At 43.3% G+C, this 18215-nt stretch overlaps 2 protein-coding genes across 3 annotated transcripts; both read right to left on the bottom strand.

Moving 5' to 3' along the window:
• Nucleotides 1-127: 127 nt before the first annotated feature.
• LOC134037007 (WD repeat-containing protein 37) lies at nucleotides 128-13045 on the bottom strand. 2 transcript variants are annotated; one of them, XM_062482274.1, is made up of 15 exons: nucleotides 12863-13045; nucleotides 11865-12032; nucleotides 10830-10865; nucleotides 9821-9917; nucleotides 9403-9498; nucleotides 9186-9250; nucleotides 6384-6519; nucleotides 5997-6068; nucleotides 5810-5854; nucleotides 5532-5608; nucleotides 5025-5259; nucleotides 4763-4904; nucleotides 3232-3366; nucleotides 2977-3091; nucleotides 128-2707 (listed from the first exon to the last, which is right to left on the bottom strand). In XM_062482274.1, exons 2-15 carry the CDS (start codon nucleotides 12000-12002, stop codon nucleotides 2576-2578), a joined length of 1521 nt encoding a protein of 506 aa, XP_062338258.1. In that variant the 5' UTR covers nucleotides 12003-12032; nucleotides 12863-13045; the 3' UTR covers nucleotides 128-2575. The 2 variants fall into 2 exon arrangements, with proteins under 2 accessions (XP_062338258.1, XP_062338261.1); XM_062482277.1 differs by lacking the exon at nucleotides 10830-10865 and having other exon boundaries at nucleotides 12863-13044.
• A 205-nt stretch (nucleotides 13046-13250) lies between these two features.
• On the bottom strand, nucleotides 13251-17978 carry gtpbp4 (GTP binding protein 4). Its single transcript, XM_062482272.1, has 17 exons — nucleotides 17853-17978; nucleotides 17355-17525; nucleotides 17170-17273; nucleotides 16937-17073; nucleotides 16750-16850; nucleotides 16559-16651; nucleotides 16119-16310; nucleotides 15911-15976; nucleotides 15497-15586; nucleotides 15297-15407; nucleotides 15112-15189; nucleotides 14919-14970; nucleotides 14735-14835; nucleotides 14405-14602; nucleotides 14241-14306; nucleotides 13992-14135; nucleotides 13251-13699 (listed from the first exon to the last, which is right to left on the bottom strand). Exons 1-17 carry the CDS (start codon nucleotides 17898-17900, stop codon nucleotides 13547-13549), a joined length of 1905 nt encoding a protein of 634 aa, XP_062338256.1. The 5' UTR covers nucleotides 17901-17978; the 3' UTR covers nucleotides 13251-13546.
• Between the last annotated feature and the right edge of the window lie 237 nt (nucleotides 17979-18215).

Below are 18215 nucleotides of genomic sequence, written 5' to 3'. Positions count from 1 at the left end.
TTCAACTGTGTGCTCTTTTCCTGATGAGCATGATACAAGGTCAATCTTACCTTGTTCAAAATCATATACATAATTTTAAAGATACTGACAAGTCCAACTTAGAATCAAGACAGAAAAACAGACAGTGTGAGGGAATGAAACACATTTTATTCATTACCCAAGCTGAAGCTTGTTCCTTATACATAGCTATCTCACAAAAATGTCTGCCAACAAAATGGTTTCACCATCTCACGAGGCTTGCATGGTGGTGTGTTCCTCTTGTTAAAACCTTTTTTTTAGCACATTAAACATCATTGGGTTAACACCACAACACCACAGGTTAACAAGGCTATTCACTGTTGATTCTGCCTGACATGTACTGTGTGTGGCTATAGGTTTGGGAGGTTGATATTGACATTTCTCTCCAGTGACATTGACAATTGACAAGATTACTGTACAAGAGAGAACTTTGAGATGTGAAACGTGACCAAAACGATGACAAACAAACAGAACATGGTTTAGCTAAGCATAGAGACTTTGCATGACTAAGAAGAAAGCTTTCCGATGCTCATCCGCCTAGTTCCGTGAGAACGAATCCATTAGAAAATACTGTCAAACTAAAAAGACACATTCACAGGTCAAATGGTGATATTTCTGTGATCTGTAAGTAAACGGTCTCCCTTCCATCCAGGATGCTAGGAGGGCTGCCGTCTCAGGTAGGTTGCCTTCTGGTGATGCTACACATTTACTCAGCCATCTATTGATGAAGCATTCGTAATCTAGCACTGGCAAGGTACTACTGGAGTACACATTCACCCAGTACTACAGGATAGAAGCACTGTTTGCATATTATTGCACAAACTAATGTCCACTAGCCCTCCTACACTGGAGCCATCCATCCCTGCTGGCAGGGAGATAAGTGACGTGGTAACACAGCTAGGTCAGCTGCCGAAAGCAACAGCCCTTTAGAAGTAGCAGCTGCTTTCGCCAGGGACTTCTATGCACTTCTAGTAAACATTGCTGAAAAAACGGGTCCAAATGAAAGACAACCCCGCGAAATGAACAGGCTAGTAAACGCCGCAGCACACATACACCCTAAAACCAAAACGGGCGACCTTTAAAACTATGGGAATATATTATAATTCATATGGTACAGTTGTGCCTCAAGTTAAAATGGTGCTCAGGTGAGAAGCTTTCCAATAATTAATTTGGTTTGGTGCAAGGAAAGTTAAATGATGTACCTGATTTTGTCTAAATTATGGAAATGTTTTGTTTGTGACTGCTATATAATGGGCCTGAGAGTCACTACTACTATATACTAATACTGTACTCATGGGGTCTATTCAAGATACAAATACAGTACTACAGTTAGATACACGCAACAGAGCAGGAATGTAAGGTTTGCAGCTTTGGATGATTCCAATCGACTATACTGAAATACGCTCTAAATATTCACGCCATCAAACACACGCAATTTGTAATAATGACATCAAAAATATTCCCCATAAGCAATTGTCTTTTCTATCCGTTTCTCTGCTTTGCTTTGGCAGACATTAAAACCATGACAACTCAGCCAACAAGCTATTACAGCTAATGCACTACGACGCTATTACGAGATTTTCCTCAATAATTAGTACAGCGCAATTATGAAGTATGACTGTTCTAACCTAGTATTGTTCATAAGTCCTATACATAGCGGTAATTTTATACAGCCTTGCTCTCAGACTCAATTACCATTACCAACGCAGGAAACGGCTGAAGACGATTTCTGTTCAAGCTTCCCCCGTACACCCAACTATTTAAAATGGCACAATGTATTGTCTAAAATAGGATTGTGTCAATTCTGTACAACATATGCAATGGCAAAAAAATATAACAATGCAAGAAACTGTAACAACTTGTTCGATTGCTTGTTTCTTCAACAACAACAAAAAAAGGTGCATGACTGAACGAAAAAACAAACAAACACTGACTTTCTCAGAACTGCTCTCAGAAATGTTTGTGACCAGTGCTGAGTTTGAGTTGCAGAAGACAGGTGTGTGGACTGGTCAACTTAGTTGAAAATGTGAGTCTGCTGTAATGGCACATTAATGCAGCTAGGCTAGCTCTTAAGTCTGAGCTGGTAAGATGGGCATGAAGCATGTATGCGAGGCGTGTCGCAACAAAATGCCTATCGTCGTGAACACACGTCTTCAAAGCGTCCTTTGAAGAAAGCGAGGCCGACCTCTCGTCCCCTGCATCGGACATCTCTCATTGTGCTGAATTCTTAAACAGCACATTCCTAAAATCACATTTCTATACATGGGTGGGGGTGGGGTGGGGTTGGGGGGTGGGGTGCAAAGTTTGGAGAAACCACGCGTCGTTCACACACTCAAAACACATGTATGGGTAGTCGTTCCGGACTGTGCACAGGTGAAGGGGGCCGAGAACATGTGACAACACTCATCAGCAGGGGGAGCCCCCCGCCCCCTCCTCCCTACCAGAGGGGGGGTGTGTGAGCGCTGAAGCATGGGGGGTGGTGGTGGGGGGGGGGTTTCAGTGAGCACGTGGGGCCAGGCTGGGGGGCCCAGAGCCTCCCCAGGTTCCCCCTCCTTCTTCACTTCTCCTGCAGCAGGGCCGGGATGTTGATGTTCCAGCCGATGGCCTGCCGGTCAAAGCCGCAGCTGAACAGGTTGCAGGAGGCGTTGTCCTCGCACCAGGCGGAGCAGCACACCATGCGCCGGTGGCCCTGACGAGTGACACGGGGGAAAGGGGGTTACACGAGACCAGGGACATATGACATCGTCCTGGCACCAACAGCACACGGCCGCTACAATGTTTCATATCTACTACCCTAGTGTGAATCACTTGACCAAGACTGGGTATCTACCATCTCTTCCTGTCTAGCGACGGGTCAGACTGGGTAGGCCCACTATTAAGCCAAGTAAAAACCTCCAATAAAGTCTGAGAGAAAGGTGGAATGCATTTCTTTATTTTCTGTATTGTTGTGTGTGTTACCTGTCTGTTGCTGCGTGGGAGCCGAGCCAGCCGCACTCCAGACATGTCAAACAGCCGGACTTGCCGATTGTCGTGAGGAAGAGCTATGATTCTTTGGTTCACTGACACGCTTATCCTAGAGGGGAAACAGCAACCAGCAATCAGGCTTAGTGGTGCCAATGCGATTTTCAAACATCAAATAAGACTTCGGATTTGTCCGCTAAATAGTTCCCTCTGTATTGTAAGGGTTAGGAGCCCCCGTACCCCCCCCCTCACCTGTTGACCGCCGAGTCCGTGCGGATGGTCGCGATCGGTGACCTCATGTTCTTCAGGTCCCACACTTTGACCGTGCGATCGTCGCTCCCCGACACCACGTTGTCGCCCACGGTGAAGACCGCTGACGTCACCGTGCTGGAGACGAGGGGACACACACGTACAACACCGGTCAGCACTACGCCACCACTCCGCCTTCCTGCTGGTGGAGGCTGACAGACTGCAGGCTGACAGACTGCAGAGCGCTGGTGTTTCTATTCCTAATCTGCATTGTCAGCCTCAAAGACAACTGGGACGGGGCAAGGGAACAGGCTGACTGCCCATGTGCGGTTCACCGTTTGCACACTCCTTCAAAAGGAAGGAGAAAGCGGAGGAATGCCTCGAGAGCCGCCTGGATGTCCCAAGTGACACACTCCTTCACCTTGATGTCCCAGGTGACACACTCCATCACCTTGATGTCCCAGGTGACACACTCCATCACCTTGATGTCCCAAGTGACACACTCCATCACCTTGATGTCCCAGGTGACACACTCCATCACCTTCATGTCCCAGGTGACACACTCCATCACCTTGATGTCCCAGGTGACACACTCCATCACCTTGATGTCCCAGGTGACACACTCCATCACCTTCATGTCCCAAGTGACACACTCCATCACCTTGATGTCCCAGGTGACACACTCCATCACCTTCATGTCCCAAGTGACACACTCCATCACCTTCATGTCCCAAGTGACACACTCCATCACCTTGATGTCCCAAGTGACACACTCCATCACCTTGATGTCCCAGGTGACACACTCCATCACCTTCATGTCCCAAGTGACACACTCCATCACCTTGATGTCCCAGGTGACACACTCCATCACCTTGATGTCCCAGGTGACACACTCCATCACCTTCATGTCCCAAGTGACACACTCCATCACCTTCATGTCCCAAGTGACATACTCCATCACCTTGATGTCCCAAGTGACACACTCCATCACCTTGATGTCCCAGGTGACACACTCCATCACCTTCATGTCCCAAGTGACACACTCCTTCACCTGGCTGACTGACATCCCTTATGTCAGTCATTATCTAGTGTGTTGGCATTAGCTGCAGTATTGCTAAAAAAAAGAAAAACTTGAATGTACTGTATTGTCCCCCATGGTGTACGGAAGACCGAATCGGACCCCCGTAATCTAAATTGAAGCCCAGCTTAATAAGGGCTAATTAATGTCACATCGCTGGTGGCTTGTTTTAATTCTTTCAGCCATGAAATCTGCTCCTCCATGACAACAAATGTGATGACTATCACTTTAAAGCGGGTGTCACATACACTTTAAAAAGCCTGGTTGAAGCCATGCAATTATTGTACAGTTTTTTAGGGGGAAGATAGGAAAAAATATAGCCTGTGACATTTATAAAAAAATTGGTAATTTGCTCATTTTCAGAGTCAAGTGTCACTTTAAACGGCAACAAATCTACAGTAGCGGTGATGAACAGTGCTGGTACTTCCTGGGTGTGTCATCTAGGGACATACTCACTCGGTGTGTCCCTGGAACACGTTGACAGAGTGGATGGAGGGGTCTCTGAAGTCCCACAGACGGAAGGTGGTGTCTCTGGACGAGGTGACCACGAGGCGCTGGGTAGGGTGGGTGCAGCAGTGAGTCAGCTCCTGGTCATGGCCTGGACACACACACACACACAGAAAGGCTGGGTCACCCACCGGCATACTGTCCCAATACCTTGCAGAAAAGCAACGCCAGACCAAGCCCAAGCTCCGGTCGACGACCCTGCAGAACTGACCGGTCAGCGTGTGGACCAGCTCGGACGTCTCCACGTCGTAGAGATTGGCAGCGCGGTCCCAGGAGGCAGTGACCACCTGCTTGCCCCCCACCAGCCAGTCGGCGGCGATGACCACGCCCTGGTGGCTCCTGAGGGTGGTCACGGCCACGCGCACAGACGGACACTCGTTAGGGCCCTCGGCGTCTCCCTCCGCCTCGTCCTTGTCCGAGAAGTCGATGTCGTCCTCGCAGGGCACCTGCCGGAGGGACGCACGCAGACAGGCACAACTGGGTCACACGGGTAGAGAGGCGAGCTGACCCACTCTCTGATCATTGTGCTCTGGTGCAAATGTCATTTGTCATGTCATTCATTTAACCTTCCCTTGTGTTTGTCCCCCATACACACACCATCATCTACCATTCAACCATTATCTGGAACAAAATAGTAGAGAAATAGATGGGTTCTACAAATGTGACATGGGACAAGGTTCGGGTTCCAGTAATGCGAGGTCCGGCTCTCCCAGCTTACACTGATGTCTGCAACAGGCTGAGGGGTGGGTAGCTGCACCATGTATCTCCAGATATGGGCCGTCTGGTCACCAGAGGCTATGGAACGAACACACAGAGACAATCAGGTGGAACACAAAACTTTATTTTACACAAAATTCCTTATTTTCTAAATATTTCACTACTAGAATAGTACGAGTCGTTGTTTTCGAATAAAGCCACAAATGTGCAGTCTAACGAATCTGTGCAGTACAATATATAGAAACAAAGGACATTTGTCACCATGACAAGCACCCTTACCTGTAAGAGCCATCTGCTCAGTGGGATGGAACTTTATAGAGTTGACTAGAGAGAGACAAGCAACAAGAGACATATTTCAAACCAACAATGACAAAATAGCTGAGGAATAGGGGGTTTGCTATAAGCAAAGACCGACAGTTTATTAATAAATGTACTGTGCAATCCAACAGGTCTCCACTGGTCCTACCTGATCCCTGGTGACCCACGTATTTGAGCAGGCATTTCCCCGTCTCAATGCTCCACAGCATAGCAGTGTGATCTGCAGGCACGAGAGCGTGTCATGATTTACTCTACACTGAGTCATCAAGGCCCATGAAGCATGTGTGATACATGTGTCTCTCGGCATGCACAAGTGCAATGTGAATTCATGTCTGAAGGTCACCTTTAGTAGGAGGCTTAACTATCCAATCACTTACAGCTTTACCAATCACAACCATGATGGATGTAGCTGAACCACTTATCCAGAGAGAGAGAGGACAGGTGGGTTCAGGAGCTTAGTATTTGAAATGTGTCCAACGTGGAGCATCGGAGCTGGACAAAGTTGGACATGTCTAAAGAGGGAGGAGCTTGTTACCTGCTGATGCGGTCCCCAGCACCACGGGCTGGGTCCTGGTGACACTCAGGTCCCAGATGCCATCCCTGTGGCCCACGTACTCCTTCACCAACTGGCACACGGCCCTGGATGTGGTGGCTTTGAAACTGGACACAATCTAGGGAGGTGCGGGGAAGAGAAATTAGGAAGTTAGAAACCGGGGGGACCTGGACTCAGGCAGCTCGCACCAAGCAAGCAGGGGGAGAGGAAAGCAGGGACAGCAGCACTCAGGGGGTCGCGAGGGATCAGTCAGCGAGGTACCTTAGGCATTGCTAAGAAGCTTGGGTGGTTTAGATATTTATGTCATCTGACTGAGTTGGAGTGTCATGTCATTAATCAAAACTGGAGTTTTAATGAGAAGCTGTGAAAAAGAAAACAAAACACACAAGGGGATAAAGAATAGATTAAGCAGTTTACAGTAAAAGAAAAAAAACATGAAATAATAGTCAAATAGTTATTGTCAACCTCCTGCCAGTTGAAGATGTTTACGTTTAAGATAGGCATAATACAAGGTGGACTTCTGTCAGCCATTGGACACAAACCACTTAACATCTTCCCACTGTAAAAAGCAGGAGGGAAAAGGGCCAGTCATAAACCTCATAAAGAAATTACAATTTTCATAGACAACTGATCAAGAAACAAAATATTAAAGGTGCAGTCAGTTATATTTACTTTACAGATTTTACGATCTTAAATTGCATCATACTTCCACATTTTATACCGGATTCAATAAAATATGACAAATGACAGTCTAGTGCTATTAGATGTTAAAACTGTGAACGAGTTGGGTTTATCATTAGCTGACAGCACCTTTAACAAACACTCAACAGCATAATAATCACATGGATAACCACAATGTTATCCAAATAAGTATGTCAGAGTCAGCATCAGTCGATTGCTAAAAGAGCAAGCATTTTGGGAGATTGTTCCCATAGCAGCAATTTCCCTGGAAAGTTCAAGAAGGATTTCTGGAGAAAACGAAAGTAGTACTCAAAAATAACTGTGCGATAGAGATCCCTACAAAATTATACCTTATAGTATGATTTTCTTAACTTTGGAGACTGAACAAAAAATGTCCAGCTGTGTGATCTATGAATACACTGTGACATATTTGAATGAAAAACATATTTTTTGTTTGTAGGAATATAACAAACAGCACTTATTCTGGATTTCAAAGGAGCTAGTAAGAATCCCAGAACCTGTGTAAATGTAATACTGCCACAAAATGCTCCTAGCAAAAAGGCCAAAAGCATAAGGAAAAGCTATAGAAATTACAGCAGTTCATGGGGTGTTTCCAAAGTGTGGACTGCAATGAGCATATCAACTTGTTGCTTGTTTGACACCAGTGAACATCAGCATTAGAGCCCGACCGATATATCGGCGGGCCGATATTATCGGCCGATATTGGGCATTTTCCAAACTATCGGTATCGGCTTTTATTATTTTATTTTTTATTTTTTTGTTCAAAGGACTTTAAGTTTGATATCTTAAGTTTGTATTTTTATACATTTTATTTATCAGAAACTGCATTAACATACTATTTTAGTGAGGAAATAATAACAGGAGTCAGATGGCTGAGCAGTTAGTGAATCGGGCTATTAATCAGAAGGTTGCTGGTTCGATTCCCGGCCATGTCAAATGACGTTGTGTCCTTGGGAAGGCACTTAACCCTACTTGCCTCGGGGAATGTCCCTGTACTTAGTCGCTCTGGATGAGAACTTCTGCTAAAAGTGACTAAATGTAAACGACAAATAACTACTGTTAGGGAAATCAGTTTGTTTTGTTACGCGTTTCTGGATTTGTAAAATATTTTTTTATATCGGCCGATATCGGAATAGCGGATTTTTAAATCCCCAAATATTTGTATCGGTATCGGCCTTAAAAATCCTTTATCGGTTGGGGCTCTAATCAGCATAAAGCAGTTGACTTTGCTCCAAGTGGCATTTCCCCAAAAAGATTTCACTGCAGTGCAAAGTACACGCCAACTGTGGCTTCATCACAAGATGGAAGACATGCTGCTGGGATTGGTTAACTCTAGCGAGCAAGTCTAAAGGTTAGAGCTGATGTTTAATCAGGTGAACAGCCAACAATTGGAGAGGGCCTAGCTCTTGCCAACAGGCCACACACACTGTTCCATGATGAACTAGTCTAATTGATACAATTAATCCTAAACAATACAAATGTGATCTTGCCTTTATGTGCATGATGGCTAAAGAGCTCTGAACACTTTCAGTAATGGACTAATGTACAAACAAAAACAAAAATGTACACGGACGGAAACAAGGATGCAACTTATTTGGAAAGCCTTAGTTAGTGAGAGACAACAATTAGTATTTTCACATCTCACTAAAAAAACCTTCCAAAAAATTCCGTCCTACATTTGAATCCCCAAGTGCCTTGGAGATGATGTGCCAACCCCATGGCTGGGCTGTTCATGCATGATGGCACACGGGGGGAATGAAGAAGTTACCCATGAGTCTCCACCCCACAACTCCCAGTTCCCCACATTGAAGTTGCGGGGTCCACCTGCTATGCCGTGGAAAGAATGTGAGCGCTAAAGCACAAAGAGAAAGCAGTACCATTTGTTTAGTCATTCCAAGTCATTGGAACTCCTTGAACAAACCAACCCGTTTTAATCTCGGACAACATTACTGTCAACATGACAAAAGTGGAATATGTTTCTATTACACCATTTTGTTTTTGTTATACTACTAGCTTGTTTAGAGACTGTTTAAACCAAAGGGACTAAATTGTGCGAGGCCGAAACAAAGATGATAACTTTACCTTGCTTGTAGAAGCCTTGTAGGTGGTCTTCAGTTTTTGAGACAGTTGGCTTGTGCTATGACTCGCTGGAAACAAACAAGAAAGATGTACAGAAAAGTGAACTCCAAGGCACAGATTTTCTGACTGGAATCGTGTATGGCATGGCATCTTGGAACGCAAAGCTATGCTAACCTATAAAGCAATGCAGAATGTCAAAAGTAATGTTTGGGCATCAAACCTTTTGCTTTAAGGGCTCCCTTGGTGAGGTCTCCCCCTTCAATGGTTTGACCTTCAGCCGTTAAGCGATCATTGAGGGTTTCGATCTCTCTGCGCACTGCAAAACATTGAAAGCAACGTCGTCACCCATGAAACATCAACATCAATCACAGCCTTACATTACATTTAGTCATTTAGCAGACGCTCTTATCCAGAGTGACTTACAGTAAGTACAGGGACATTCCCCCGAGGCAAGTAGGGTGAAGTGCCTTGCCCAAGGACACAACGTTTATTTTGGCACGGCCAGGAATTGAACCAGCGACCTTCTGATTACTAGCCTGATTCTCTAACCGCTCAGCCACCTGACTCCCTTAGCGCATGCAGGTTCCTGCCGTTCATTTCAAAGCGATGTACTCAAGCAGTGCGTGTGCTCTACTTACACTCAATGTTTTCAATGTAGAGGTTTTCAAACTCCCTCTCAATCTGGCCAAACAGGTCCAGAAGATTGCTCCTCAATGACAAGGGCAGTTTGGAATCCTGCAGAAAGGAAAACACAGGAGTATAATGTTACATCAAGAACATCAAAAGACTGCAGATACCGTATCAGACGGCATAGACTAAAACACTGAAAAAGGCTACATGTACAGTAAATTGCAAGGAACTCGCAATGCTACTTTTATAGTACATCTATGATAGCTTCAAGTTAAAGATAGGTACTAGTTGTTTGGTACTACTGTAATGGAGGGATGTGGGCCAACGACTAATAGCTAAGGATTTGGAATACTAAGATCTAAGGATTTGCAATATGAAGATCTAAGGATTTGGAAACCACTTGTAACTCTACGTTCCCTACTACAACACAATGCAGCAATTTCAAAGACTCTTAGGATGCATGGTACACTCGTTGGTAAAAAAAAACAAAAAAACATTTGTATCTGGACCTTTAAGAAAAGTTAAAAATGTGCTTTAGAAAGATGATATGTAATGTATCTATCTATCTTTAGAAAGCAGAATCTAAAGAACTAGTTTAGTACAGACTCCTACTGTGGACAAAATAAGAGCAATGTCCTCAGCAGCTATGGAGTCTTTTTAAGGAGCTCAGTGGAGCGTACTAATTGCATTCACAGGCTCAGTAGCCAGGCTGGATGTTGTAGGAAGGGACAAGGACAGTGTGCCAGAGTGAAGGGCCCTGTGGACAGAGTGGTTCAAAAGCTACTGCTGAGGGGTATTCGATAGAACCTGTCTCTAAGATTTATTTTCCTTTTTACAGAAGCATGACTCATTTTAAGAGTGTGTAGGCTAACCGTTCTGATGGTTAAGAGGATAAACACATTTTGTGTGTTGAAGACGGCTCAAGTGTTAGGAAATAACTCTAGGAACTATTTAACAGGGTACACACAACTACATTATATTCTGCTACATTGTCAACATTTCTAACACCCAACTTACCTCCATCCTCAAGTAGGTTTCCAGATTTTCTGAAGACTATGACCATTCAAAACAGGTCAGAGTAAAAACAAGAAGTCATAAGAGAGTAAAAGCCGAAGAAGAAACAGTTCCCTTTTCTGTCACAATGTGGTGCCCACAACTTGAAATCAGATAAAACAACGTTTTAAATGGCCAGACATACAAGATGCAACTTCTCTCTTGAGTTGGTTGCTTTCCCTTTTTATGTAGTGGCTGTGGTATAAAGGAACTGACTGATAAAGTCAGCCTCCTTAGTTACGAGACAGAACTGAGCAAATCAGAATCAAGGACTTCATCTCCTTGTTAAATTTGCAGTGTGAGGAACATTTCCTGGTTTAAGATGTAACAAATTATTACACATGGGGGCTTTTAAATAATAATGACATTTCTGTTTTTGAGGAGAGACAAATCATTAATCAGCTGGTTGGAAATTCAAAGATTGTAATAATTCACACAGCACAGTTTCCACTCTATAATTAGATTGTACCAGACGTATCAGACTGGTTGTATTACTTCACTTTAGAGTTCAGCCCACTCATCATCTCAGATGTTTTACTTTAACTATTTTAACTAAAATGATTTGGCCATTTCTCCTTAGACAGCTAAATTGACAGTGGGGAAAGAACCTCAAGGCTAACATTCATTGATTCTTCTGATACACTTAGAAAAACAACAATGTGGTCACTAAACTGATGGATGTCAGTCTAATTAAGCCTACTTAAAATAAGTGAGCTTTATGGTACTTGACACAAAAATAAGAAAAAAGGTAGGCCAAAAGTAGTAGCCTAGCTATTGCAATGTCATTACTACCCTATCCAATTCCTCTGGAAACTCACACACCTGATCAACATAATGCAGAACATATGTATCGAGCACCCATGCTTAGTGTTAAAAACGTATTTAGCACTAAACAGTGTCTATTGTTTAGTGACTCCCTCTGATTTAACCCTCTCCAACTGACTCCCTCTGATTTAACCATCTGGTCCCTTCATTTCCCCTTTGGCTTTCTGCCCTCACCTGTCCCTCCAGCATGTCTCTCTGCAAGCCTGTGCGTTCCTGCTCGGTGCTGTTGGTCCTGCGGATGGACAGGCTGTGGGACTTGCGCTTCTGTTTGGCCTGACGGGCGGCAGCACTGCTTCCACTTTCTACAGGCATCCCTCCTCACACACCTACTGAACCTCCAATCTGTGGAGGAGAAACCAGCAGGCAAATGATCAAACACCCAAGTACAATGGATCTGTTTCAAAGAAGCTAGTTTACTAACAGTGTTCCTGACAACAAAATGACATTTTTGTTGTATAAAAAAACCCGGTTCGGGCAGGAGATTAAAAAACCACTGTAGCTAAATGTAAGCTAAGAAACAATCTAATTAACAGCGCTTGCGTTCAAGAGAGGCAATTTAATATCATGGTTATCATCATGTTGTGGATCATGACTCAAGTGATAGAATTTTTGGGCCTGGCCTAGCTGACTTGCTACTACTAGCATTAAGCTAACCATACTGTTTCAGGTAGCCTGATCTATCTACGTTTTCATCATTTGATAGGTAAAAGGTCTGAATGCAGCAATTTTCCACATGTAGTTAACCTAAAAGCAAGTTTACATCAGTATGGCCGTAGAGTAATTTACACGTATGACTGTCGTATTCAAGTCAGTAAACAGACAGGCAAAAGATTTGGGTTAACTAGCAATCTACTTAGTTAGCTACTTAGCTAGCAAGCAAGACTATTACCACAGCTTGCTCGCTACTTCAGCTAGCTGCTGCTGTACGCTCGCATTACTTTCAAAATGCATAGCAAGACAGCAATCGAGGTAGACATTCATTTACTACATTAGGTACAGCACCTCACCTCAGTCAAACATAGTTCTAACTAGCAAAGCTAGTAAATGCTTGTCTACATGACGGGCACTGTAGTGTAGGTTGTGATCAGCTAGCTAACTAGCTATCTTGCTAACAGAACAGCTAGACTGGTTTGCTCGCTATCTGCAAAAGACTGTACAATTAACATACTTACAAGAACGACTATATATGCAGGTGTGTATTCCAAGTTGTATGAATGTGTCCAGCGACCATCTTTTAACAGACGGACAAATCTTTTTAATTGGCTTGGCTGCATACAGCCTAGGGTCCTTGTTGACGTCTCACCAATGTCCCCTATGTCAAAACAGTTGGGAAGAGCCGACTTGATTAGCTTCATCCGGGACACCAGAGAAAGTGACGCCTTCTATGAGCCCATTTCAGACAAACTCAACCTCTGTTGATGTTCAATAACACCCTGAACAGATAGTGATAACAAAGATTCAGACTATGTTGATCCTCATTCGTAGATGATGGGTTATGTTTGAAATGTACTGCTAAAATGTGTGAGAAGTCTGCAGCTACTTGAAAAACACACAATGAAGCACTGGTTGACAGTACATTTATTCAGGGGCTACTTAAATCATGATACATATTTGTCATGTGATAACTGCAAGTTACACACTTTCATATATATATATTTTTTTACTGTATACCGTCAGTAAAAAAAATGACACTTGTGCCACAATGTGTAAATATTAATATGTATTGTGTTGACAGTTTTATATTCCAAATAAGCCATTCAAAAGGACTGTTGGACTGCACCCTGATAAGCCCCCACCCCACCTGCTCAAGTTCCTGCTTCTGACCAACGTCTAGACAAGTAACCAAACAGGCAAGTTTATCTGCGATCATTGGTCCCAGATTTCCTCTTTCCTGAAAATAGATGTTTAGGCTTGAGGTCAAAGACATGTCTGTCCGCCTCTCCCTTCTTCCCCTCGCGATTTATTTCTTTCTGGGAGTGCTTCATCATCTTCTTAGCCTTCCTTGCCATCTGTGGAAGAGATAAGGTTTAGTTTGCAAGGAGGGAATAGCTAAGATTTTAATTGCCTGCAAGTCAAGAGCTTGCAGGTTTAAATCTTCCCTGTACTGTATGTCGCTTTTGACATGACAAGTGTCTGCTAAGAATACATTACATTATAGATCAAGCCAAAAGTTTCTCAACTGAAATGTCAAGCAAATATTAAAATGTATTTGAAATGCATAAAGACCACACCTTTGGGGAAACAGTACACAAACTGAACACAAGCAATCATGCGCCTCCCAAAGAGATGTACATTGCATACCTTGGCATCACGCACGCCAGACTGGTCGCGAGGGGGACGAGAAGCACTCTGGCTCCGCGTGCGAGAGATGGGGGGTGCAGAGACCTCACGCTTCCTCTTCTGGGTCACACTCCGGGATCTACGAGCCTGCCCTGCGTAGTGACTCTGAAACAACAAAGACGTTTAAATACATGTGTGTGTGTACTCAAAATGAAGTGTGTGTCTGTGCATACTATGTTTACGTGAAGCAGAGAATCATGAGGAACTTACATCATCCTTATCAGTCATGTCCAGACCAAGATCTCCCATTTCCTTCTCAATAGTCTTTCTGTCAACCTGTGATACATGCAAATTTCGTATCATTAATTGGCAAAACAAGTGAACACGTCATTATAAATCGGCAACAAATAACATTCGAAATACATGTATCGTACCTTTTTGGCCGTCCTGGGCAGTCTGGGGCCGTGCACATCCTTGTCTTTGGAGGCTACAATCTTCAACTTCTTTTTCTCCCTGATCTGTTTGGCCAGCATGCGGATCTCCTGCATCTCCTCGTCTTCGCTCTCCTCGTCAGAATCATACTCCCCAGCCTTCTCCTTCAGCTCCTCCTCCTTCTCCAGCTCCACCAGGTTCTATGGACGCATGGAGAGATATGTTTAGTTAACTAGTAGCATGGTTGGTCCTGCAGCTTACTGGGTATTATTTTTCATACAAGACATCAACACCGATGAAAGGTCGAAGACTACTGCCATCATCCCATTTACCTTCATGATTTCTGGATCAATGTAATCTGCAATGTTGTGACCCTCCCAGATTTCGGGAATGATATCATGTTTCTCGTCTTGGTTCATCAGATCCCAGTATTCTAAGAAACAAAATCACAATTTTAGATAACTATACGCAGTACACATGGCAAACATTATCATACGAGTAAACGTGTTTACATACTCTGCAAGTCGAGTACATAGTCATCTCCAAGCTCCATCTCCAGATCCCTCTCCTGTGATAGTAAATAGAAACATGTTATTTAGCAAGTTTCTAATTTCACTTTACACTGCAGACAAATGTATATTTTTTGAGGCAAGATGCAAACAAAACATTTAGCAGTTGTATTCAAATGTTCTAATAATACCAAACATACCGTTCTGCGTTTGGGAGCATCCACTTCCATTGCTTTCCTTCGGACTGTAGCCCCCTCTGGGATGAAAGGTGGTCTGTCCTACAAATAGAAACAAATAATACCTTAGTGTCTACTGTGACTTCAACTTCAACAGTCAACTGAGTGGACTGAGTACAGAGTGAAATAAATCGCTTCTCAGGGGTTACCTTCTCATCTCTTTTAGCAGGCACAGCCAAATGCAGTCTGTTGAGGACATCATGGACTTTCTTGCCCTTCATTTTGTTGTCAACGCGGTGAGCCAACAGTTTGTCACAAGCCTGTAATTCAAGAAAAAAAAAAACATTCTATTCAAACCATTTCAACATGATGCTAGTTGGTAACCGAAAGCGTCGACTGCAGTGCTCACCTCTGTTTTTACTTGGATCACTCCCTCTTCGGTTAAAGTGCTTGTCTCAATGACAGGAATGCCCTCTGCCAAGATGTCAGCAAAGATTTTCTAGAACATGCAGGAACACTTTTAGAAACAGATCCCATAGAGAAGACTGTGATATCAAAACTACAAATTATTAATTTGTACATTTTGAGGTTTATGTTGTTTAATTGTAACTTGTTTAACTACATGCTCTTATGGTTCTTCCCTTTGGCACTTATTTGGTTTCTCACAATGTATGCTTCATGTTTTGGCTACCCGCAATGTTTGGGGCTATCTCGTTGTTATGGTCAGTGCACTTTTGTAAAGCTCTCTTGGAAGTCGCTTTGGATAAAAGCGTCTGCTAAATGAATAAATGTATATAAAAGACTAGAGGATAGAACCACCAACCTGGTTTTCATCAGACAATTCGCTGATCTTTTTGACATCGCACTTGTTAGCCACAACTAGCAGTGGCTGAAGGAAGCAAGAAAATAACGTTAACATTTAACACAAACAGATCATCTGTACAAATTATGAAAACACAATTGGTTTGAAGTGGCAAACCAAGCAGTGAGTTTTTTTTTAAGATCTTGTATTCAACAAATTCCGTTTTAACCTTGTTGGCAAACAGAGGCCTGATGTTGTTGAACAGCTCCAGCTGCTGCTCCAGGGTTTGACCACACTGCTCTGACGGGTCCATGATGTAGAGCACGGCAGCACGCAGGTGGGCCAGGGCGGTGATGGCCTGCATCTCAATGGTGTTCCTCTCCTCCAATGGGTGATCCAGGATCCCAGGGGTGTCCACCACCTACAGTCACAGGATGGAATTGAAAGTTACAGTTTGAAACGTTTCATGTCAATGTCTGGTGACGTTTTGATTGATGTTGACAGACATCTCCGTGATGCATTCTGAATATACGGAGGTGGCGTGGGTGTTTATCCACTCATGGGTAGTTATCAATCATAAATAGAACACATTTGATAACATGAAGACATTCAGATTTTACTGTGGTGTGGTTATGGATGGCTAGGGAGTTTAGGCTGAATCTGTCTTACCTGCCAGCGAAGGTACTTGTAGTCCATATGTCCAACAAACAGGGACTTGGTGGTGAAAGCATAGGGCTGGACATCTACATCAGCTCTGGTGACCTAAGGGACATATTTCATGTGATCATTGATGCACAAGTCTTAAAACACATTGATGTTCCTTGTTTAAACAAAAGGTCTGTCAGAATAGGTCTATGTACCTTGTTGATGAAACTGGACTTTCCCACATTGGGATAACCACAGAGTAGCAGAGTTCGTGTGTTGGGATCGATTGAGGGCAAACGAGAAAGATGCTGGCGTACTGTGAAGACAAGCATAACCATAAGCAAATATAAAACACCACATCACACAGTGTATTTATGAATTGTGTAGTTAGTAGTAATGTACCTTGCTCTAGATATTCCAAGCTTTGCTTCTGTCGTTTCAGAATGGTGCACATGCGACCCAGAGCCGCTCTCTTCAGTTGCTTACACCGGTACAGAGAATCTCCATACTTCATGAGACGAACATAATCTTTAGCAACACTGCAATAATAATCAAAATTGCATTAGATTGTCTATTCCAAACCCATTTAGAACACACATAAACCTGTCCAGGTGTACAATAGACAAAATGCTTACTTGTCAATCAAATTCTTGGCAATGTTTATTTGTCCCAACGCCAGCTTGTAATGGTCTTTGTCATACAAGACATTCATCAAATCAGCATAGAATGGATGGATATCCTGCAGGCGAGACAGCAATATTTGATTTAGTATTCTGAGTATTTTGAGTGATAATATTGAAGAATGAATCTCAGTACTTACGTCCAACTTGGGGAAGTCTGTAAGGATCTGACTTAGTCTGTCATGGTAGCTTTGCTGGGTGAATTTCACTTTGCGCATGTAAAAATGTCTGATACGGTGGATTGCGTAATGTTTGTGGACTACTGTCGGTGTCTTCCTTTGAGTTTTGGATAAAGTGATGTCGATGAAGTCCTGAAAGGAAAACGGGGCATAAGTGTAAACATGCAAATGTAAACATCTCTTCGAACACACTTTACAAATATACATTCACCTATTCACAATAATATACTGGGTTTGTTTTATATTTGTAAATTTATGTCATTGAGCAAGCGGTTTAAAACCCATGAAAAATGACTGACGTTTAACTGGCCTCACTGCGGAACACGTGTCTCCATGCGAACACATTCTTTTACGATTCACGCCATGTTTTTGCGTGTTAAGTAGCTAACAGTGGCAAAACAAACAATATAGTCAGTTGAACATTCATTTGTAAAAACCTTTATATGTTTATATAATTACCTTTGATGTGGGGACCACCATAATCTTCTTAAAATTGTAAAGTGCCATTTTTGCAGAACACGACGGTCCGCTGACGGCACGGGAAAGGACGGAACTCTCGGAAGGAGTGCTGTTAACAAGAGGGACTCGGGTGAGGAAAGTCTAGAGCCGTTTTTAATCTGCCCCCAAGAGTTGTAGTCGGATATTGCACCTACAGTACAAAATGAGACAGATTATGAAAACAGAATGACACACTCTAAACCACAAACCATGTTGTTTGTCTACTTTTTCCTTTGCACGGCAGGACAACACCCTGATATTATATAGGCCTACCTCGAAACAATTTTTCCAACCATTTTAAATTGTCCTTCATTTTGGTTGTCA

The sequence above is a fragment of the Osmerus eperlanus genome, chromosome 16 (assembly GCF_963692335.1).
Source record: "Osmerus eperlanus chromosome 16, fOsmEpe2.1, whole genome shotgun sequence".
NCBI lineage: Eukaryota > Metazoa > Chordata > Actinopteri > Osmeriformes > Osmeridae > Osmerus > Osmerus eperlanus.
The sequence above is the reverse complement of the archived record's forward strand: the minus strand, read 5'-3'. Positions and strand labels throughout refer to the sequence as shown.